This window comes from Eptesicus fuscus, chromosome 1 (assembly GCF_027574615.1).
Source record: "Eptesicus fuscus isolate TK198812 chromosome 1, DD_ASM_mEF_20220401, whole genome shotgun sequence".
Lineage (NCBI taxonomy): Eukaryota > Metazoa > Chordata > Mammalia > Chiroptera > Vespertilionidae > Eptesicus > Eptesicus fuscus.
In genome coordinates this window covers 94489830-94513788 of record NC_072473.1, presented here as the reverse complement: position 1 = coordinate 94513788, position 23959 = coordinate 94489830, and the positions used below count along the sequence as shown (strand labels likewise).

Below are 23959 nucleotides of genomic sequence, written 5' to 3'. Positions count from 1 at the left end.
ATTTTGTCATATATAAGTATGGCTACACTTGCTTTCCTGTGGATGTTATTTGCTTGAAGAATCATTTTCCACCCTTTTACTTTGAATCTACTTTTGTCTTTGCAGCTTAGATGTGTTTCTTATAGGTAGAATTTGTTTGGGTTTTGTTTTTTGGTCCACTCTGCTACTCTGTGCCTCTTTATTGGTGAATTCAGACCATTTACATTTAGGGTAATAATTGATACATAAGGATTTCCTATAGCTATTTTATCTTTTGTTTTCTGGTAGCTCTGTGCTGCCATTGATTATTTTCCTTTATGTTTCTGTCTATTCTTTTTTATTGGTGATATTTTATATATCTGTCCTCTGTTTCTTCTTTTTTTTAAAGCTATATGTCCTGGTTTTGGATTTTTGTGAGTGGTTATCATTAGGTTTGTAAAATAAAGTTGCATATATAGTATAGTTTTTGTTTTCTTTTGAATGCATCTAATGTTCATCTTCCTTTGCCAGCTCAGATCTCTCCTCATCCCCTTTTATAGTTTTGTTGTCACAAATTATCCCTGTTTGTGCTGTAAGGATTTTGATGATCTTACTCGTAGTGTTATGACCTTATGTTTTGTGTTTCAGGTAGTGTGAACTCCCTTGAGCAGGGGTCCTCAAACTTTTTAAACAGGGGACCAGTTCACTATCCCTTGGACCATTGGAGGGCAGGACTATAGTTTAAAAAAAACTATGAACAAATTCCTATGCACACTGCACATATTTTATTTTGAAGTTAAAAAAAAACAAAATGGTAAAAACACCCGCATGTGGCCCGTGGGCCGTAGAACAGGGGGGTGGTCATGGAATCAGACTTTTAACTTAAAAACTTGAGAAAATTAAATGCAGCTTCTCCTGAGGAAAAAAAAAAAAGCTTGAACACCTTTACCTCAGGGAAACACAATGAATGTTTTGAAAAATATCACCACCTCTTCCTCATTGCCTGCTTACTATAAACAAATGATTCAGTGCTGCAGAGAATACAAAGCATTAGGTAGGAAAATATATAATTACCTGAGTAATTCTAAGCCAGTCATGTTTCATTCCTCCCAGCCTACTTTATGAAGAGGAAGTGCTCTTTAAGGATTCAGTAGGGCTAAGTCATTATTCTAGAAGAGGGTCCACTGTAAAACACTGCCTGGTGAGAAGGCACAAGCCTTGAGCTATCCCACAGGCTGAAATGATCAGCGCAGCTCAGGTGTATTATTCATTTGGAGCCATAAAAACTTACTCTGTCTGTCATCAGTTATGGATACTTATGAAGACAGTGGTAATTAAAACTAGTCCCCTGAAGACCCCAGAATAATTGAGACAGAAAATATGGTTCCTAATTTTTATTCAAAGCCTAACACCTGAGTGAAACAGCCTCCCCATACCCTGCACAGTGGAGATAGTAGGACTGATTCTATCTCCAACAACATTCCAAGTCCGTTCTCCCAGTGTAGACTATAGAGAACAAGGCTTAGGTTACCAGATGGAAGCAACAAAAAAGAACAGGAAAATTCCTAATTGGCAGAACTTTTTAACAGTTAAAGCTACAGAACAATAGAAAGGTTTTGCCTTCTATCCATCAGACAATGGTTTATGGCCATATTGTGTGGATGTTGTAGCTATCTCCATTGGGTGACAAGGTGAAATAGGTAATATAGGCACTTCCAACTGTAAGATCTAGGGCCCATCTGAGTATCATATTTCAGCTATTTCCATAGATACTTAGAAGAAGCTGCAATCCAGCTAGTATCAAGTAGTACAACTGATGACATATCTGCCGGGAAGGGCATCATTTTGTAATTAACAAGTAGGCACTGTGTAGACTTATAACCTACACACTAATGGTTTTGAATGTTGCTTCTGAGTAAGGGTTCTGGATCAACTAACTGCTTCCAAAGATCAACCTTATACACAATGATTAGAACCAACTATGTATTGGAACTGCCTCCTAAGAGTGGCTGACCTACAGTCAAGGTGCTCAAGGTAAGCACAACTTCCAATGGGAGCCACCCTTGGCCTATTTCTCTGGATCTGCAGGTAGTTCCACATTTATAAGTAGTAGGGCACCAGGGCATTCTTTTTTAATTTTAATTTATTTCAGAGAGAAAGGGATAGGGAGAGAGATATATAGAAACATTAATGATGAGAGAGAATCATTGATCGGCTCCCTCCTACAAGTACCCTACTGGGGATTGAGCCCACAACCCGGGCATGTGCCCTTGGCCAGAATTGAACCCAGGACCCTTTAGTCTGCAGGACAATGCTCTATCCACTGAGCAAAACCAGCTAGGGTTGGCATCCCCCCCCTTTTTTTTAAGTCTCACTTGGAATTGTCTGGGTGTTTTCTTTTGCAATAAGCTTTCAAATCTCCAGGGTATCTTAAGCACTCTGAGTGGGTCTCAGGAAATCCAAATTAGCCATGATGGGTTTAGACCAGATCTCAGAACCTCTCTTCATCTGGTCAAGGGCTTCCAATGATGTTTGCTAGTTGATACCCCTGCTAATTTTGGGGTCACCACCAGAGCTTTTTAAAAATAATTGTTCCAAGCTCTATAGCACCATTTCTCAGGCAATAATAATGACAACAATAGCAATAATAACCAAGGTGAAAACAATACCTACCTATATTTACTCCTAGGCAATTTATATAAACTTTCTTTTTATAATCCTTTGAAAAAGTATTTAAAGTAGCTACTAGTGTCCATTTTAACATGTGATAAAATTAATATTCAAAGAGTTTTATTATCTAGTTCAAAAGAGCATACACATTAGAAAGTCCTCTATTCAAACTCAGGTGTATCTAGCTCTTGATCCTTTACTCTTAAACCCATATTGCCTCAACTAAAGGCATCATTTCCATAGAAACTTTTGTACTAATCTTTTAAGCCCTCTATTTTTCCTCATCAAAATCATCTAAGCATTTCCACTCTGTGAATTGCTAAGATTTATGGTTAAAAGTCACATGGGGCCTGTCACCTCATAGTGTCCTCTGAGGCCAACAGGTTCAGCTTGAGGCCAAGAGATTTAGGGACAGACAAGACCCTGGCACAACTCTCCCTTCTCCAATATCTCTACAATTTTATTTTTGTTCATTTTACCTCATTGGCCCCTAATTTTGTTATTTAGGCTTTTATGGGATCATCTATTCAGAACAAGGACTTGGTTTTTTTAGACACAGTTTTCTGGACTATATTACTTCTTAATACTATAGAAATTATAAGCCATCCTATCTAATAATAGACAAATATGCAAATTGACCATACCTCCAACACACCCACAAGCCACGCCCACCATCCAATCAGAGTGAGCATGCAAATTAACCCAAACCAAGATGGCTACAGCCACAGAGAGCAAGGTTTCCTAGGTAACAGAGGAAGCCGAGCTTTCTGCCAGCCGTTGCAGGCCTAAGCCTCCACTGAAGCTACAAAGTTTCAATTATAGAAGGTAAACAAATTCAAACAAATGGCGGCAGAATGGAGCTTGAGAGAGCAGGCCAGGGTTTCCGCTGGCAACAGGGGAAGCAAAGCTTTCCGCACACCCTGGCCAGGCCCACCCGCTTAAGGCAACAAAGTTTCAATTATAACCCCAACACAAATGGCTACAGGCCTCGGAGGGAGCCCCAGGCTTGGCTCTGCTCCAGGCTACAAAGTTTCAATTGTAGAAGGAAAATAAATTCCAGATACCAGGGCCTCTGCTTGCATTGCCAGGGGACGTGGCCTGCCTGCAAACCACCATAGGCCCCTCGCTCAGGCCACCCCACCCTGATCAGGGACACCCTTCAGGGCAAACCAGCTGGCCCCCACCCCTGTACCAGGCCTCTATCCTATCTAATAAAAGAGTACTATGCAGATTGATCATCACTGCAACACACAATATAACTGCCCCCATGTGGTCAAAGATCCTACCCCATGTGGACACAAGATGGCCACCACAGATGGCCAGCAGTAGAGGGCAGTTGGGAGGCACCCGACCTGCAAGGGAGGGCAGTTGAGAAGGACCAGGCCTGCAAGGGAGGGCAGTTGGAGGTGATCAACCCTGCAGGAGAAGGCAGTTAGGAGTAACCAGGCCGGCAGAGGAGGGAAGTTGAGGGCAAACAGGCTGGCAGCAGAGTGGTTAGGGGGTGATCAGGCTGGCAGGCAGAAGCGGTTAGGGGCAATCAGGAAGGCAGGCAGGCAAGCAGTTGGGAGCCAGCAGTCCTGGATTGTGAGAGGGATGTCTGACTGCCCGTTTAGGCCCGATCCCTCAAAGGGTCCCATATTGGAGAGAGTACAGGCTGGGCTGAGGGACAACCCCCTCTGTGCATGAATTTCGTGCACCGGGCCTCTAGTAGTAAATATAAAAACATAGAGTTTTCACACAAAGACTGGTATTATGAACTACTAGATCCTGAGCAAACATCCTAACTCACTCAGGACATCTGCTTTGTTCTGTTTTCATCTAATTGAAAAGTGGAGAAAGAATTGCTGTTGTTGTATTTTAAGATTATGCACAGAGGCCTACATTTATATGAGCATGTTTTTTTTTTTTCACATTTTAGGATATGTAGCTTGTGATTACTTTGTCTATGGAATTATAACCTCATGGAAGAGATTACTATTTTTCTGCTGAGACTTCCTTGATTGAAATGGGTTTGAATGGTCGTGCTATAATAATTAAATTCAAAATATTTCATAATTTTACACTTTCCCTAATGTTCACCATTAGCTTGGATGGGAATGCAAATAAATACATGTATATTAAATAATAAAGCTTAATTAGTCAGGGAAGAAATGGAATGAAATGGAATGAAATGGAATGAAATGGAACATCTAACACCTCTAGAGATAACTAATGATAGTTTGCCTTCCTAGTTACTTCCTTGACTTGAGTTTACTGGGACTTGAATACATGCATGAAACTGTCCTTTATTAACAACCAAATTTATACCAAGCTTGTTGCCCCAGGGTGTTTAATATAAATTGCTATATAGATTGGCTGCCTAGTTTCAGAAATATATAGTTGAGGACCTTTAATTTCTATGTTAAAATCATATAGGGTTGATTGGAGAGTAAAACAAGAGCTGAGTTCAGCTCTTTGCACTCAGGTTCTGGATAAGCTAGTTCTACCTGAAGGAGAGTAGCCTGAAGACCATTAACCCATTTCTGGATCCAGCTTTGAGACTCCATGAGACAGTTCCCTAGTCACCATGGCTTTACATTGCTTGGTTAATTAAAATGAGAAGAACAAAATCTCATGAAAACTTTACTTGTGATTACTTGTTAATAGTATTAATGATGTCCAAAATAACAATTGTAACCTGTATTAGGTTATAATTCTTTATGAAAACCTATGTTTTCATGAAGAATTTCACATGCAAAAGTTTAATTATTATCCTATTTAACAAATGAGAAGGCTAGATGAGGTTCAGAAATAATAAATGACTTACTTATAGCAGAATTTATGATTAAACTGCAGTTGAATCCAAATATATCAGTATGTCTTCTTTTGTTTTGTGAGTTTTTTATATTGCTGTTAATTTTACTTATTTAATACACCATCTTTTGTAAGTCATATCCTCTGGGAAAACATTATATACTCTCAAGTTACAGGTGAAGATGGTATGGGTTCTTTCATAAGATTATATTTATGAAATAAAAATATTAACATCAAATGCTCTTTGAAGGTTGATTAACTGGAATTTATGATAATAAGCACTTTTCCCTCTGTAGGTCAAATTTTGAGACAGTGAGGTACACTGGAATTAATATTCCTGTAGAAAAAAAAGGCTCTATGTGCTTGACCAACAATTTTGAAGGTGCTATTTCATCACCAAAATTTAGTCCATTCATATTTTTCAGGTACTTTTCCTTAGGATAGAAAGACTTCTTATCCATATCATGACCTTACTTCTGTTGGATCAAATCTTACAGGAAGAGATCAGTCATATATCAAAAGTTAATGACTAGCCATTTCTCACCCAGCTATTTTGTGACCACCGAACTGACACAGTGCAGAGGGCATAGAAGTTCACTGGGCAGTTTTCCTCTGTCATCTAGAGAGCCCCAGCAGGCTTTGACAACAGCCTCTGTAGCTAGGGGCTATTATCATGCCCCTATTCTTTCATGGGAGATTTGAACCATCGTTTTCTAGATCCAATGCTACATCCCACCTCCACATTGATTTAATCTGTGCATTTATTACACTTTCAGTAGTAAAAATATATAGACTTCAGTCATCTCTGGAGATGCTGAAATAGTCTCTTTTTTCTTCTTGATTTAGGAGAAGGTAGAGAGGAACGATGTGTGCAGAGTATCATATAAATATATGAGCTCAAATATACAATTAGCTGAAAGAATCTTGGTTCCCTCTGCACCTTTGACAGAATTGCAGTTGTCAGATTGTAGCTCCAATATTTTATCCTCATTGCAACATGAATCTGAAAATGGTTTATAAAAGACACTTTCTAAAAGACACATGAACACCACTCTGCTTATTTTGTAGGATGCTTGAGGATGACCTGAAGCTTAGCAGTGATGAAGATGACCTTGAGCCTGTGAAGACCTTGACTACTCAGTGTACTGCCACTGAGCTCTACCAGGTAGGAACAGCTTAGGGCTTGGTTTGGGACCTAAGGGGTGGGGGCAAAAGGAACTGGAATGGTTTTGTCATCCACAAGTGTATGCCCTGCTTCATCTCTGGTCTTTGGTGAGAGGGAAAGAAGCAAAGATAAGCATAGTATTCTGGAACAGGTTGGATCAGCTTACACTTCCATTAAAATTAAAGAGATGCTGAGCTCTTGAAAACTGTTTTCATCTTTTCCCTCTGTTTCTTCTTTGGCATACACAATATTCATTTTTAGTAAGCAATTGAGATCATCTGTCCCTTTCTTGGGCTAAGTATTGTCCTGAGTGAGCTATAACTTTAGTAACTTCAGTGTGAGGTTTAGAGCCTGTGCTCATTAATTAATTAAAATAAAATAGTGATTACTCCATTCACCTTTCCCAGGTGTGTCACTTCAGAACACAGCTGAGAATCAGTACTCAGAATCTTGCAGCTTTCATGAACATTCAGGCAAAAGACATTTGGCAAAAGTTTGCTGACGCCCTGCAACTTCCATTCTGTGTTACAAATATTTACAGTACTTACTATTAAACTAGATGGCAAAAATATGTGTTTTCAGCATTTCCAATGAAACTGGATTCTTGATTTGAAAAGGCCAAGTACTGTATCTTTTATAAATCATGAGAATGGCAAAGTAGTGTGTGGTATCAATGAATGCGTGTGTGTTTTCTCTGTGGCAGAGAACTGTATTGCGTGTGGGGTCCTTCTGGCTGTGCTTGTAACCGCACATTAGGAACACAGAAGGACTACCTTTAAAAAATAGTTTATTGATTTTTAGAAAGAGAGGAAGGGAGAGGGGGAGAGAAAGAAAAACATCAATGTGAAAGTGAAACATCTACCAGCTGCCTCCTGCACTCACCCTACTGGGTATGGAGCCTAAAACCTGGGTATGTGCCCTGACTGGGAATCAAACCAGCAACATCTTAGTACATGGATTGATGCTCAATCAACTGGGCTGCACAAACGAGCACTACCTTTGTTTTTTAAAAGCCAATACCTAACCAAGTTCTTTCTACAGTGAAGTCTGCTAAGTTATAAAACTGAAACCAGACTGTCTTAAGGAATGCTCATACACTGGTATTTCAAGATAGTTAGCAAATATGGAATTCCATATCACTAAATATGTTGTGATGAAACTGCAAAGAAAAGCTTAGGAAAAATTCTCAGGGCTCACCTACTCCATTCTCATCTACAATTGTTTGTCACACCATAACTCCTACTACTCTGCATAATTTTAAAATTGAACACATCTTCAATGTTACGTGGCCAATACTTTCCTCTCTTTCACTTTCTGCTTACATTTTTTTGAGAGTACATTTATTAAAGCTGGGCAGCCTGGCCGGTGTGGCTCAGTTGCTTGGACGTTGTCCTGTGCACCAAAGGGTTCCTAGTTCGATTCCCTTTCAAAACACATGCCCAGGTTGTGGGCTCGATCACTAGTAGGGGGCATGCAGGAGGCAGGCAATCTATGTTTCACTCTCACCAATGTTTCTCTCTCTCTACCTCTACCTTTCCCTCTAAAAATCAATTAAAAAATAAAGCTGGGGACAGTGAAATAAGGAAATGCATAACATAGAAGAAGCGACAAGAGAGAACCTAGGCTGGGCTGCTTTGGCTCACTGAAAAGTCATAGAAAATGGTCCTTGGAGATAGGCTCAATGTGTTAGCTCTGGATGAGCTGCCACTTCCCACTGATACCTTGGTTGTAAGTTTCCTGGGGACACTTATAATTTAGGAGATGCATGGCTGAGAGAGAAGAAGGGTGTAGGTGTGCTCAAGAAAGGGAAAATGCTTTACATTTTTGACAGTATGTAAAAACTGAATCTTTGCAACTTTGGTGCTTTATCAAAAACAAACACAATTGTCTCTCAGGGGCTTATAGTACATTTAATATACAGAATACAAGCAGTCCCTCTCCTACTTGAGTCATGGACTTAAAAGCAACTGTAAAATGCACGTTTAAATTCCAATGTCTGCCATTCCTGCTTTTTGTGTTTAATATGCCAACGACAAGAGCACTGTATTGCTAAATAAAACAAAATAATCTAAGATAATTTATTCTGACAGATGCAACATTACCTTTTAATGGAAATGTTTAAACAATGTAAAGGTATATTTTGCACGTGGACTTCCTCTCTATATCATTGCATGTATGCAATCTGAATCTTAGTTTCTCAAGTTGTAGTTTTTTGTATTTATCTGGAGAAATGGCATACAGTCTGTTGGCCTAGATCATCTGGGTTTTTAGCATGTATGGGGTGACTTTGTGAAAGTGCTGCCACTCTTGGATATTCCCAGTTGATGAGTTGGAAGATTTTTATGGCATGCTGCCCTAGATCAGTCATGCCTTCCTCAACAAAGGTTATTATATGAAGGGGGTAGAGGGTTGAACTGGAATATCTAAAGTAAGGCAAGATGACAATTTATTCCCCTTAACTGTGTCCAGAAAGCAAGAAGTGAGCACAAGGTTACAGATATTTGCAAATGAAACCTTCTTATAGAGTTTGGGGACTAGTTAAAAGGCAGGAAGGCTAAAGACCGAGAGAGAACCTGTGTGTAGTAATTTTTCTGTTGTATAAAATTCACATAACATAAAGCTCACCATTTTAAAATATACAATTCAGTGACATTTAAAACTTTCACAGGGCTGTGCATCCATCACCAGTTCCAGAATATGTTCATCACTCCAAAAGGAAATCCCACATACCTTAAGCAGTTACTCCCAATTTCCATATTCCCTCAGCCCCTGGAAACTACTAATCTATATCCTGTCAGTATGGATTTGTTTATTTCATATAAATGAAGTCATAAAATATGTGACCTTTTATAACTGGCTTCTTTTACTTATTATAATGTTTTCTAGGTTCATCCATGTTGCAACATGTATCAATACTGCATTCCTTTTTGTGGCTAAATAATATTCTGTTTTATGGATATACTACCTTTTATTTATCCATTTATCACTTGAACATTTTGGTTGTTCCCACCATTTAGCTATTTGAGGATTTGTATCTCAGTTTCATTGGAATACATGTTTCAGTTCTTTTGAATTTTATCTTTTTTTTTCAATTCTTCCACCTAAAATTGAAATTGTTGAATCATATAGTAATTCTATGTTTAACTTATTGAAGGACTGCAAAAATCTTTTTCTTTTAAGGCAAAGTAATATAGTACCATATAGACATTATAGTTCATTTATCTTATCTTATAATTGGGACCTTCATACCTCTCCAACATCAGCAGTAGTGCTAAGAGCTCCCACTTTATGGAGTTGCCCTTTCTCTGAGCCAGGCATTAAGTCAAGGTTCTCTGATTCATTTGAACCTTGCAGAAAAACTTAAAGGTAAGTTTGGGCCTCTTGTATAAGCTAAAGCATTATAGAATCATTCTATTTGTGGCAGGATGATTGGGAGAAAAGCATACAAACAAATGCATCGGTGTGTTAAATCACGCCATTGGTTGGAGCTGACATTATACTTAGAAAATTTCCCAGAACCTAGTAGCTACATTCATACAGCCATACTCCAATATAAAAGCTATTAGCTTTCTAGAGATATCCTCAACTTATCTCACCCATAATCATTGCACCTGGATTCACCTAAGGAGACCCAAATAGTTCAGGTTTAGTGAGTACACACCACTCTTTTCCAAAAAGCTTCTGAGACCCTATGCTATGGCTTGCAACATAACAAATTCAAAAAGAGTGGATTTCATTGCATGTATGAAAATGAAATACAGGATCAAGACATGTTAATTTCTAATTTGACATTTAGTCCCAAGTATTTCATAATCAGAACAACCTCTCATCTCCCTGCCCCCATTGGCACCCTCCACAGCAGTATTAGCCATGCTAAACACAAACAAACACCAATAGAATAATTAGGATGTGTTTAAATGCTAAGTATTATTTATTCAAATGGGAAAGTGGAGCATGCTTCCCAAATAGTCTCAACTGAGAAAGCAAAATGGAATGGGGAATGTAGAGAGAACACACAAAATTTTAACGAATAATTTCAGGGTGTTATCACTTTTCCCCCCCTGAAATTATTCGTTAAAAGTTTGTGTGTTCTCTCTACATTCCCTATTGCATTTTGCTTTCTCGGTTGAGACTATTTGGGAAGCAGATATATCTATATTGTCTTCTAAGTTGGTGTGTCAGTGCTGGCACAGTATAGGATAGAAAGCAAGAAATTCAGTGTATAACCGAATGGATTATAATCCTGGCTCTGCCACTTTCTGGTGAACTTGAACTTAAGACCAAAGTGTCTAGAAAATGGAGATAAAAATAGCAGCTACTTCATTGGGTTATAGTGATGATTCAATAATTAAGTGAATGAAAATATGCAAAATCATTTGAAACTATGATTAGCATATAGTAAATGTTCACCACTTTTTTATATGATGATGATGACCAGCAGGAGCAGCAGCATCGTAATACTAATAACAATGTAAAATGTCTCCTATTCTTTGAGATTCTATATCAATCACCTTTCCTTTTCTTGTAAGAAATGGGATATTAAAGAGAGCTGCTTAATTAACTACCTGGAAAACAGCCAGTATGTGGCAAACTTGAATGAAAAGATTCTGTCTTGTCCTAACATTTATTAGCTTCTAGTATGTGTACCTGGCCATGAGGATTCATAAGTGTAGTCATTAAGAACATGATTTTTGGAATAGAGAAGCCTGGGCATAAATCCAACTCTATCATACACTAGCTGCATGACTTTGTGCAACTCACCTAATATCTCTAAGTCTTGGATTTCCCACCAATAAACTATGATAAACCAGTTGTGTCCAATTCATAGGAGTATTGTAAGAATCAAATGAAGATTGTGTATAAGAAAATGCTTTTAAAGCCATAAGCACTACACAAATGCTGGTTATTCATTCTTATGGACCCTTAAGATATTAACTTCAGTTTGGATTTGATGTCCATAGGGATCTGTTAGGAACTGGAATGAATGTCCTAATGGCCCTTCAAAGGCATCCACTAAATGTGAACAACCTTTCCTCCCCTCTGAGACTTGACAAGTTTTAAACCAGACATCACAGGAAGAAAGGCCAAATTGCCAATGACACTGCACCAAGTCCTCCAGGGAAATTACATTTATTTATTTATTTATTTATTTATTTATTTATTTATTTATTTTACATGTCTTTAAAAAAATAGTTTTTCTTCTAAGGACTGATGTGAGTGGTGTGTTGAGTCATGAATTTTTTTTTTTGAGTCATGAATTTTTATTATTGTTTTTATTTTTGCTTTCTGAGCTCTCACTCTACTCTGGAGGAAGGCTGTATTCACCTTGGTTTTCTCTCAGGAGCTCCCCCTGAATGGGAAATAGTCATTTGAAGATGACATTGGACTGTGGAATGTTGCAGAACAATATTTGAATTGGGTGCAGTGTTTTATACTTAGTGCCTGCATAAACATATGTGTTACAATACATTCTTTGAAAGTTGGATATCAGTAATATGGTTGGGCCCAGTTGATGTGTCTCAGCAGTTGAGTGTTGACCTATGAACCTGTAGGTCACAGTTTGATTCAGTCAAGCATGTGTCCTGGTTGTGAGCTCCATCCCCAGTAGGGTGTGTGCAGGAGGCAGCTGATCAATGATTCTCATCACTGATGTTTTTATCTCTCTCTTCCATCCTCTCTTAAATCCATAAAAAATATATCCTATCTAATAAAGAGGGAATATGCTAATTGACCCTCATGCTGTCGTAAAGATGGTGGCACCCACAGCCAATAAGGAGGGAATATACTAATTGACGGCCATGCCCTCAAAGATGGCAGCTCCCACAGCCACAAGATGGTGGTGCCCAGTTCCCTCAGCCCTGCCGAGGTGGCAGGCCTTGCCATGCACTTGCCTCCAGAGTCCCCCAGTACCCTGAGCCCCATAGCTGCCCAGGGCTATCCTGATGTGCAGGCAAGATTTGGATGGCAGCTGCCCAGCTTCCCAGGGCTGGCCCTAGGTGAAGGCAAGCCTCAGATGGTGGCTGCTCAGCTGCCCAGCTGCCCAGGGCCACCTGAGGCTCAGGTAACCAGGGCCGGCTGAGGCTTGCACTGCTGGCAGTGGCAGCAGCAGAGGTGTGATGGGGCGTCTCCTTCCCCTGATCACCGGGTTGCCTCCTGCCCCTGAGGGCTCCTGGTCTGTGAGAGGGGGCATGCCAGGCTGAGGGACCGTCCCCTCCAGTGCATGAATTTTCATGCACTGGGCCTTTTGTTTTAAAAATAAAATAATATGTTTGGGATGTGAGGGCTATGTGATGTCAATTAGCCAGCTGACTGACTTTTTACTTTTCAGATGCTAATCTTGGCATAATATATAAAAAAACAACCCTGGCCTTCATCCCTATATAATACTTATTGAATTGCCCTTTTAAGCAAGTTATTTAGAGCTAGCAATGATGCTGTGATGAGTCACTGGGTTTTTGAGGGGCAATGGCATAATCCAGTAAGACACAGTTCTTGGGAGTTCATAGGTGTAAGTTCTCTGCACAGATTAACTCCATAGCCCTGAAACTTCAGCTTTCTTTCCTTTTTTTCAGTTTTTCTTTTGGTCAAAATTTTCTTCTTATGTTTCTCAGGATTAAAAGAACCCATGAAAATGAGGGGTTAAACCTGGAATCAATTTTCACTTACAGCTGAGATGCAGTTATTGATGTTGTGCTTACAGTTCAATAAAAGATCTAAAGATACAGACCTAATGCTTCTCTTTCAATATAAGCAGCCTAATCAGTCTCAAATGTTTTTTTTAATAACAAAGAAATTGTATTGACAGGTTTATTAAAATTGCTGTCTTTAAAATTTTAAGCTATCCACAATTTGATCTATTCCAAAGGCTTCTAGAATGTATGTTGACCACACTTCAGAGCTCCTTCAAGTACATATTCATAGAACCTGGTAAACACCTGCTTAATATTCCATTGAATGGTATCATGATGCTTGATTTACACAGTTCAAAGCATGTAGTCTATTATTATAATTTGGTGGCAAGATAGCCTATGATGCTTAGGTTCTGAGGGCAGGTTAGATCTTGGCATGGCTCTCTTATGACTTAACTAGAAGCCCATTGCACAAAGTTTCGTGCAAAAGACCTTCCTTCACCTGGCTGCTGGCACCAGTTTTCCGTCAGCACCAGTTTTCCTCTGGCCACCCGCTGATCAGAGCGCCTCCCGCCAGCGTGATCAGCCACCCCGAGTTCCTCCAGCACTGTTTCCTCTGGCCACCAGAGCGATCGGCCACCCCGAGTTCCTCCAGCTCCGTTTCCTCTGACCACAAGAGTGATCAGCCTGGTGGTGGAGGAACTCGGGTGGCTGATCGCGCTGGCAGGAGGCACTCTGAGTGGCGGGTGGCCAGAGGAAAACTGGTGCTGGCAGAAAACTGGTGCTGGCAGCCACATTAGCCACCCCGAGTTCCGCCACGGGCTCCTTCCACTGGCCCTATGGGTCTTCCCACAGCACCTGCCATTGGGGCCTGCGGGAGGAACGGGGGGCGGGGACTCCAGCCCAATTGGCCACCCCAAGTCCCGCCCCCAGCCTCCCAACGGCCCAATTGTGGGTGTAGTGGAGTGATGGTAATTTGCATATTACCATTTTATTAGGTAGGATAATCTGATTGGCATTAGAAGCAACAGATTTTAGAAGTATAAAGATAATAAAAATATGCATTATTAGAAACTGCCTTTAGGCAATTTTAATATTTATCCTGTCTTATTATTAATTTGAATTAGACCAGCATCTTAGATGACTTAATTAGTGCAGTTAGAAATTTGGAAAATGGATACTATGGCTGGAAGTGTTCAGTTAGTGACCAGGTTCAGCTAAGATTCTAGATAAAACTTGGAGTGATATGTTGGTGCTTTAAAAACAACTGAACAATTTGCTTTGAGCACAAAGTTATTCTAATGGGTTGTGTCTGAATACATTGTTGTAGGTAGCTCCAATGTATGCAGTTTTATTGAAACCAAGCTGCTCTCTTTTTTCTGCCTCAGGATTGTCCTGATACCCCTAGAAAAGTGCATTTAATTAAAATTGAAAGCATTTTACTGGGTATATGTGAACATTTAAACTAGATGCTAGTAGCAGAGCTGCACCTCAAAGATGTTAACATTCACAGAAAAAACGTGTATTTTTAGCTCTTCCCCTACACTTCTTAATTTTATTTGTCTAATGATTACTAATTACCTCAAACAAACAGCTGGCTTTTAAACCAGTTTCTTGATTTTGGTTTTATAGTTCATTTATTTTTGTGTGTTTGTTTGTTTGTTTTTATGGTTACTGTTGGGCAAGCTTATAGGATAGGCTGTTATTTGATAATTTCAAATGAGATAAATTCCATGGTACTAGAAAATCAGAATATTCTGGCAGCTTTGGGATGTGTTCCTTATACCTGTGATGCATGCTGTACTTTGAAAACATAGGAGCCAATTTAAATTCAAGCCCACTTTTATGTTTAAAGTTTGCTAGTGAAAAATATGCAATAATTTTTACTCCTGCTATCAACTGGATTTTTTGAAGTTGACATGCTGTAGTGAATGCATTTGTTGTGACAACAGATACCCTTCCCTGTTGTAATTGTTACTATTTTTTAGCCATAGTTCTCCCTCCTCATGCTCAACAAGTTGGTACCTCCCCAAGGTTTACCTGAATTTCCATTTACTTTGTTAACAGCAGAAAGGCTGGGGAAGGCCTCTTCAGTAATGTTAAAATGGCATACACAGCCTGTCAGAGCTATAGAAACAGCAGATGGATTAGGATGAAACCAAGTGCAAAATAACTTTGATAGAGTCTTTTAATGTAAACAGTTTATCTGTCATTGCTTTTCATTGAAATGCCCCCCAAAATGATCCAGTTTGGCTGTGAAAGCTGCAGAATGTAGCTGAATAAAATAATTACATTATCATACTCTATCTAAGAATTAGAGAATGAGTGGATATTTTAATTTATTCATTGAGGACAGGAAAGTAAGTAGGATAACATATAAGGTTAATAGAATAGCATTGGCCTTCATATTCACAAGATTGTGTTCCCTATTTGGCTGTATTAGCATAGAGACTAGATTGATATGAAACTTCTTAGGGCTCATACAATGTGATTTTTAAAATGCTCCAGGCAAGTTTGTGTCTGTTTAGAAACATGTATACTGATTTTTTTTCATTATAACTAGGTATTCTACTTTTAGTACCAAATATTTTGATTTGTGATTCCATAGATTGCCTTTATATTGTAAACTAAAACTATGCTTTGAGCACACAGAGATGTAGAGAAGCACAATGTTGTACATATTGTGCTCTTTATGACTGATTAGTAGCCCTGTGCATGAATCCATGTGCCAGTATCTCTCTGCGAGGCCTGGCTGCTCCATACCTGCTGCCCAGAGGCTCTCCATGGCCCAGAGGTCCATCCGCGGCCTGACACGGAACATTTGCCTCATTGCCATGGCGACGAAGCAAGCATTCTGCCAGGCAATTCATGCTGCCAGCTCTCAGCGGCCGCACCCCCCCCCCCCCCCCCGCTCAGGGACTGGGGGACTCCTGTGGGGCTATGAGGACTGGGCACCATCATCTTTGTGATGGAGTGATGGTTAATTTGCATATGACCCTTTTATTAGATAGGATGACCAGATACTAGCTAATGCTCACTACATTTTGTGAATTATCCATCTATGAGAATTTTGTTATTTTGATTTGCTTAACACTTTTCTCAAAATGTTATTAATTTAGATATTGGTGAGGGTGTGCTGCTTCCACCAAGAACAAACAGAAACTGAAATGTATATAATCTGTTACTTGAGAACAGATAGCTCTCAGGTAGGACAGGAATGACCACAACCTTTTTTCCCCACAAAGAACACGTGGAACATATATGGCTCTGTACAGAGGATCACAGGGAGAATAGCAGCCACCCCTGGGAATCTGGGGATCACTAAACTAATTTGAATCAAAGTACTGGAAGGAAAAGGCATCACCATATTTCCCTTTGTCACTGCCCCTGGGTTCAAGAAAGTGGCAAGACATCATTGGTCCTCTCTCCACTCTAATCACCCTACTTGTTTGGTAGAAGCATATTCTTTTCCTTAGGACTCTTCATCACCCCAATTTGGGTCCAAATCCATGGCTGAAGCCTGGAGGTTCTGTCTTGAAGTTATTATCAGCTAAAAAACCTCAGGCAATGTAACATGTACATACATTTATTGAAAGTTTCCAAGTCTTGAGTTTAATCAGGGTTCTAGCATGTAGTGGAGCAACATGAACATCTTTAGTGAAAGCTGTGTAATAAAGCACTTTGCCAAACTGAAAATGTGAGATTTTGAAATTTATGTTCTGGCTTTGAAAATTTTACTAGGGATTTGGTTTAGGGCCCAAGGAATGTTTTACTCTGTCCCCCAAATATCTGCCACCTGCTGAAAAAGATACCAGGCAGGCTACAAACAACCATGCTCTTGTCTTTAACGTAAAACAGAATCTGTCTTATTATTAAACAGCTATATTATTTTTTTGTATTTATTTAGCAAAATCAAAGGGCATAAGTATAAGCACTGTAATTAACAGAAGAAGTGTTAACATTTGAGATTAGCTACCAATCCAATGTTAATTATTCAAAATTCAAGTGTATGGGCAGATAAAAGCAGCAGACACTCCCAAAATGCATGGGATAACAATGTATTTCTCAGAATTATCTCATAGGGATCTTTGGAATATTAGATATAAACATTTAAAACTTGCTAATAAATTTTGTTTCTTCCTAATGAAAGTGGATTCAGATTCCATATTTAACCTTGAATCATATATGTATACATATATGTGTCTATATGTATATATATATGTATATATGTGTGTATATATATGTGTATATATAGTATACACACATATGTATATATAGTCATGTTTTGCTTAATAACGGGGAAATGCATAATTAGGTGATTTCCTCATTGTGTTAATGTTTAAGGACCATGATGACCAAACAACACAAGATTAAATCAAGCACAAGGGGAAATGGTGCAGTCAAGAGATGCTGCATGTATAAGGCTGCTGTGAGCAGAATACAGTATACTGTTTTACAGTAAAGTTTTTCTTTATAAGTAAAAAGAGTACACTCAAAAATAATTATAAAAACTATAGTATAGTAAATACATAAACCAGTAACATAATTGTCTATTATTATTATCATGTATTATGTACAGTGCATGATTATATTACTATACTTTTAAATGACTGGCAGCACAGTAGGTTTGTTTACTCCAGCATCACCACAAACATGTGAGTAATATGTTGTGCTACAATGTTATAATGGCTATGAGGTCACTAGAGGATAGGAATTTTTCAGCTCAATTATAATCTTACTAGAGGCCCAGTGCATGATCATGGGGGAGCTTTTGATAGTCCGCACGGGACGTGAGCTTGCTGCCCCAGAGGCCCCTTCTGTGCCGTAGCACAGCCATGGCAAAGACGCTGAGCTCGCACCACCACTGGTGACGCGAGCTCAGCGTCCTGCTGGCCCAATCAGCCACCCCAGCCACCCCGAGTCCCACCCACCCACACCTCCTGGCCAATCGTGGGCATAGTGAAGGTACGGTCAATTTGCATATTTGTCTATTATTAGGTAGGATGCCATCATTGACTTAACTGCTGTTAAGTGCTACAAACATGACTGTATACTTAAATACTTGTGTGTGTTTTAAAATATAGGATACCAGACCTTAAAATGACCATGAAGAGTCTTTACTCCAGCTTCCTAATTTTGCCAGTAAGGACCCTGAGGCACAGTGTCAGTTGGTATTTGGTATTGTAAGATAAAACAAAGCATAGTTTAGTCTCTGCCCCTCTTCTTGGCACAGAGCTCTGAAAACCCTTGTAATTTTCTAAGTGATAAGAACATTAAGAGCACCTTTTGTTTTAATATTTGGTCTGCACCCAAGTTGATAATGCAAGATATTGAATCCCATGGAACTTCCTGGGTGATAGGAATGTTTGTTTGTTTTCCTAATGAGTCAACTCTGGGTAGGCTTCTGGATGGGAGCTCTTCACCAGAAAGACCAAGCCATGATTAGAAGCTTGGAACATTCAGCCCTATTTCTCCCCCTCCCCACTTCTCTAGAGAGGGGAGAGGGGAGCTGGAAATTGAATTAATAATTGATCATGCCTATGGGGTTTGGAGAGCTTTTAAGTTGGCAAATACATCCACAACTGGGATGGTAGAGAAGTCCTTATGCTTGGGACCCACCCCAGACTTCACACTATATACCTCTTTATCTGGCTATTCATCTGTATCCTTTACCATATCCTTTAACAAACTGGTATACACAAATAACTGTTTGCCTGAATTCTGTGAACCACTCTAGGCAATTATTTGAACCTGAGAAGGGGACTATGGGAACCTCTTATAGTCCACAAGTCTGAAGTACAGGTGACAACTTGGACTGCAACTGGCAACTGAAATGCGGGGTCAGTCTTGTGGGACTGAGCCCTTAACCTATAGGATCTGATGCTATCTCCAGGTATATAGTGTCAGAATTGAGTTAAATTGTAGGACACCCAGCTGGTGTCACAGAAAATTGCTTGGTAAGGGAAAAAATCCTCATACATCTGATATCAGAAGTGTTCTGAGTGTGGTAGTGGTGTGAGAGTGAGGAGAAACACATGTGAAAGACTACTGTATTTTCCACTACATGAATATGGACAAAGATGAATGTATAGTAGTCCCTCTTATCTGAGGGGTTACATTCTAAAACCCCCAGTGGATGCCTGAAACCATTGATAGTACCAAATGCTATGTATACTATGTTTTGTCCCTATACATATATACCTGTGATAAAGTTTAATTTGTGAATTTGGCATGAATAACAATCCTATATAATGAAAGCCCAGTGACCAAATGGCAGAATGACAAGAACTACAGGTCGACCAGTCACTATGATGCGCACTGACCACCAGGGGGAAGACACTCAACGCAGGAGCTGCCCCCTGGTGGTCAGTGTGCTCCCAGAGTGGGAGCACCACTTGACTGACTGGGATGAGCAGCACTCCCACAGTGGCCGATCCCCGCAGGCCACGCACACCACCAGTGCACACATCCCATGCATGGGGCCTCAACAGCATCAGCCTCTTTGTTTCAGTATTCTTTACCAGGACAGGCATTAATATCCTAAGTACATGTGAGACATAACTTGGGTCAGCCAGGCACATATTCCTCATTTTTACCTGTTATCTCACTCTAGTTTTCTCACTTTCTACCACTTGCCAAATTTCAACCTTAGGCACAGATGTTGAGAAAATAAGTTTTGCCTATCAAGCCATATAAATTGATGGGTATTTACCTAGCAATAGAACCTGAGACTTAATAGAAGAGGACTTGGATCTCCAGCACTAATGTCTAAACTTGGGAAGTGTTTCATTAAAAAAAATTGTTTCAAGGTGCATTGAGTTGTTGTTATGCATAGAAGGGTTCAGCATGCTTGTGCACTGGTCATCCAAAACAAGTCCAATGTTATATTATAAATTGTCTCTGTTACAAGCTGTTCCCTCTGCTTTATAATTTACAGCAGTATGATCTTATTCTCTTAGCCCTCGCCCATGTCCAAGATTAATAAATAAGAATGTCTCCAACTGGATACTTTTTTAAAGATCTGAAGAACTCTGAGGTTGTCTAAGTGCTGCTTTAGTACGCCCCATCCTATCTCATAAAAGAGTAATATGCAAATTAGCATCTTTCCGCTATACCCAAAAGCCATGCCCAGCAGCCAATCAGGAGTGAGTATGCAAATTAACTCAACCAAGATGGCTGCGGTCACAGAGTGAGCAGGATGCTTGGGTTTCCCCGATAATGGAGGAAGCCAAGCTTTCCGCACACCCTGGCTGGCCAAGGCCGCCACTTAAGGCTACAAAGTTTCAATCTTAGAAGATAAATAAATCCCAACAAAAATGGTAGCAGCCACAGAGCTGGAGAGAGCAGGAGGCTGAGTTGCCCCCCACGATGGAGGAAGCCAAGCTCCTGCAGCCCTGGCCTGCCTTAGTCTCCACTCAAGGCTACAAATTTTCAATTATAGAAGATAAATAAATGCCAACAAAAATGGCTTCGGCCATGGAGCAAGCAGGAGGCTTGGCTCCGCTCAAGGCTACAAATTTTCAATTATAGAAGAAAAATAAATCCCAGATATGAGGGCCTCTGATTGGGTAGCCGGGGGGCATGGCCAGCCTGCAAACCAATACAGGCCCCTTGCCCAGGCCACCCCACGCCCCAAGGAAACCCCCACACTCATCTGGGACACCCTTCATGGCAAACCAGCTAGCACCCACCCATGCACCAGGCCTCTATCTTACCTAATAATAGACAACCATGTAAATTGACCGTACCGTTGCTATGCCCATAGCCAATCAGAGTGAGTATGCAAATTAACCCAAAGAAGATGGTGGTTAATTTGCATACATAGGTGCCCAGCACCTGTGTCCCAGGAATATCCTGGCACCCAGGTCACTGTGAAGTAAGGCCATGTGGGCCCAGAGAAGCCTGGGAAGGGCCTGAGCCTGGGGGCTCCTGGGCAGAAGCAAGCCTGCAATCAGAACGAGGGGGTAGAGTCGGAGCCTGCGATCCCAGGGAGCTGGGGGTCCACTCCTGCCCAAGGCTGAAAGGGAGGCTTTCAGCCTTGGGCAGGAGTGGACCCCCGGAACCTTTCAGCCTGGGCAGGAGCAAACCCTGAGGCCTGGGCAGGAGTGGAGCCTGCGATCAATTGCAGGGAGCTGGGGGTCCCCTGCCCAAGGCCGAAAGCCTCTGCCAGAGGCTTTCAGCCTGGGCAGGCCTGGGAAGGGGCAGAGCCGGTGATCAGAGGGAGCTGGAGGGCCCCTGCCCAGGCCTAAAGCTTTGGCCAGAGGCTTTAGGCCTGGGCAGGGCCCAGCCTGCGATTGATGTGAACTATAGAGGAAACATCTTTTCTGACTGCACATTGGCTAAGCTTCCTGTATGCCACTCGTAATATTCTTAGTAACTTGGGTAATAAGAATCCAAAAAGGTGATCTAGGGTTTTTCCACCATACTTCTGGAGAAAAAAACAAATATCTGCTGCTGGAGGGCTAAGAAATGTCATATCCTGCCCTAGCCGGTTTGACTCAGTGGATAATGCCTCAGCCTGCCGACATCAGGGTCTGGGTTTGATTCTGATCAAGGGCATGTACCTAGGTTGCAGGCTCCTCCCTGGCTGGGGCCCAGATCAGGGCTCATGCAGGAGGCAACCAAAGTGTTCCTCTCACTTTGACGTTTCTCTCTGTCTTTCCCTTTCTTTTTTTTTTTTTTTTTTAATATATTTTATTGATTTTTTACAGAGAGGAAGGGAGAGGGATAGAGAGTTAGAAACGTCGATGAGAGAGAAACATCGACCAGCTGCCTCCTGCACATCCCCCACTGGGGACGTGCCCGCAACCAATGTACATGCCCTTGACCGGAATCGAACCTGGGACCTTTCAGTCCGCAGACCGACGCTCTATCCACTGAGCCAAACCGGTTTTGGCTGTCTTTCCCTTTCTCTTCCACATTCTCTAAAAGTCAATGGAAACATATCCTCCGGTGAGGATAAAAAAAAAAAAAATAGCCGAAACTGGTTTGGCTCAGTGGATAGAGTGTCGGCCTGAGGACTGAAAGGTCCCAGGTTCGACTCCAGTCAAGGGCATGTACCTTGGTTGTGGGCACATCCCCAGTAAGGGGTGTGCAGGAGGCAGCTGATCGATGTTTCTCTCTCATCGATGTTTGTAACTCTCTATCCCTCTCCCTTCCTCTCTGTGAAAAAATCAATAAAATATTTTTAAAATTTAAAAAAAAAATAAAGAAAGAAATGCATATCCTATGAAAGACACATCTTGAAAATGCCTAAAGAAAGTTGTCATTTTTTTTCTTGGTGAAGGGACAGGAGTCCATGTTGATGAAAACACCTTGGTGGCTGTGGTGACTGGCAGTGGCTGCAGCAGCGGGGTGATGGGGCTGGTGCCTTCCCCTGATCAGCCCAGTTGCCTCCCACAAAGGGAGGCCAGGCTGTGGCTCAGGTACACTCCCTGTGGGGAGCGGGCCTAAGCCATTAGTAGGACATCCCCTGAGGGATCCCAGTATGTGAGAGGGGGCAGGTTGGGCTGAGGGACCCCCCACCTCCAGTGCACGAATTTCGTAAACCGGCCCCTAGTCCTATCTAATAGAAGAGTAATATGGAAATTGACCATTACTCCAACACAACATGGCTACCCCCATGTGGTCAAAGATGGCTGCCCCCATGTGGACACAAGATGGCCACCACAAGATGGCCAGCAGGGGAGGGCTGTTGGGAGGGACCAGGTCTTCAAGGGAGGGCAGTTGTAGGTGATCATACCAGCAGAGGAGGGCAGTTGGAAGGGACCAGGCCTGCAAGGGGTGGGCAGTTAGGGGCAATCAGGCTGGCAGGGGAGCAGTTAGACATCAATCAGGCTGGCAGGGGAGTGGTTAGGGGGTGATCAGGCTGGCAGGCAGAAGCTGTTAGGGGCAATCAGGGAGGCAGGCAGGTGAGCAGTTGGGAGCCAGCAGTCCTGGATCGGGCCTAAACAGGCAGTCAGATATCCCTCAAGGGGTCCCAGATTGGAGAGGGTGCAGGCTGGGCTGAGGGACACACATCACCGTGCATGAATCTCATGCACCGGGCCTCTAGTATTAAATATTATTCTATAGCCTCAAAAAGTCTAGGCAAGTACAAGTTTGGTTCTGATTAACTAATTATGGTACAAAAGTATGAAAAAAAATCATCACTAAAACCTCCAGGTGCTTAAACAGTTTGATAGACTATAGCCATTCTACCATCATCATCCCAGCTGTGTTGCTTAGCAACATTTTAATTCCAGAATAATTGAAGGAGATGTAATCCCTGTGGAGAGGGAAACAGAAATCAGAAGGCTGTTGACAGATGATCTGAGTTGTTTCTTCTAATACTGTGAAGATCACTAACTCTTTTCATGAATGATAAATGGACTATACACAGATCAATGAGTTCAGCAATAAACTGGAACTAGGCTCCAAGTTTGAGGCAATGCAGGCCGAGAGGCCCAGAGATTTTCTCATTTCAATGATTTGGTGTATTTTCTTAAAAATTCCACAGGAGTACAATGATCTGAGCATTCGGTCATCCCTTGCCCTGTTTTAATGTCTGCTAATAAAAATTATTTTAGAAATGGATAATTTAGCCTCTTTGTCACCATGCAGGTGCAGCCAGGTATCAGTAGTAATGCAGGGTAAGTGGCTCCCTACCACAGACCTTAAAATCCAAGATATGCCAGTGACCATACCCTCTACATCTACCACCCCTCCTGTCATAAAAACCAAAGGAGGACAACAAAGAGGAATA

At 41.1% G+C, this 23959-nt stretch overlaps 1 protein-coding gene across 1 annotated transcript in view; it reads left to right on the top strand.

Annotated features, from left to right (window-relative positions):
• The window catches only part of AFF2 (ALF transcription elongation factor 2), a 494373-nt gene that overhangs the window by 343985 nt on the left and 126429 nt on the right, over positions 1-23959 (top strand). Inside the window, 1 exon segment of the mRNA XM_054719638.1 lies at positions 6490-6586. Coding sequence (XP_054575613.1) covers positions 6490-6586 — 97 coding nt within the window.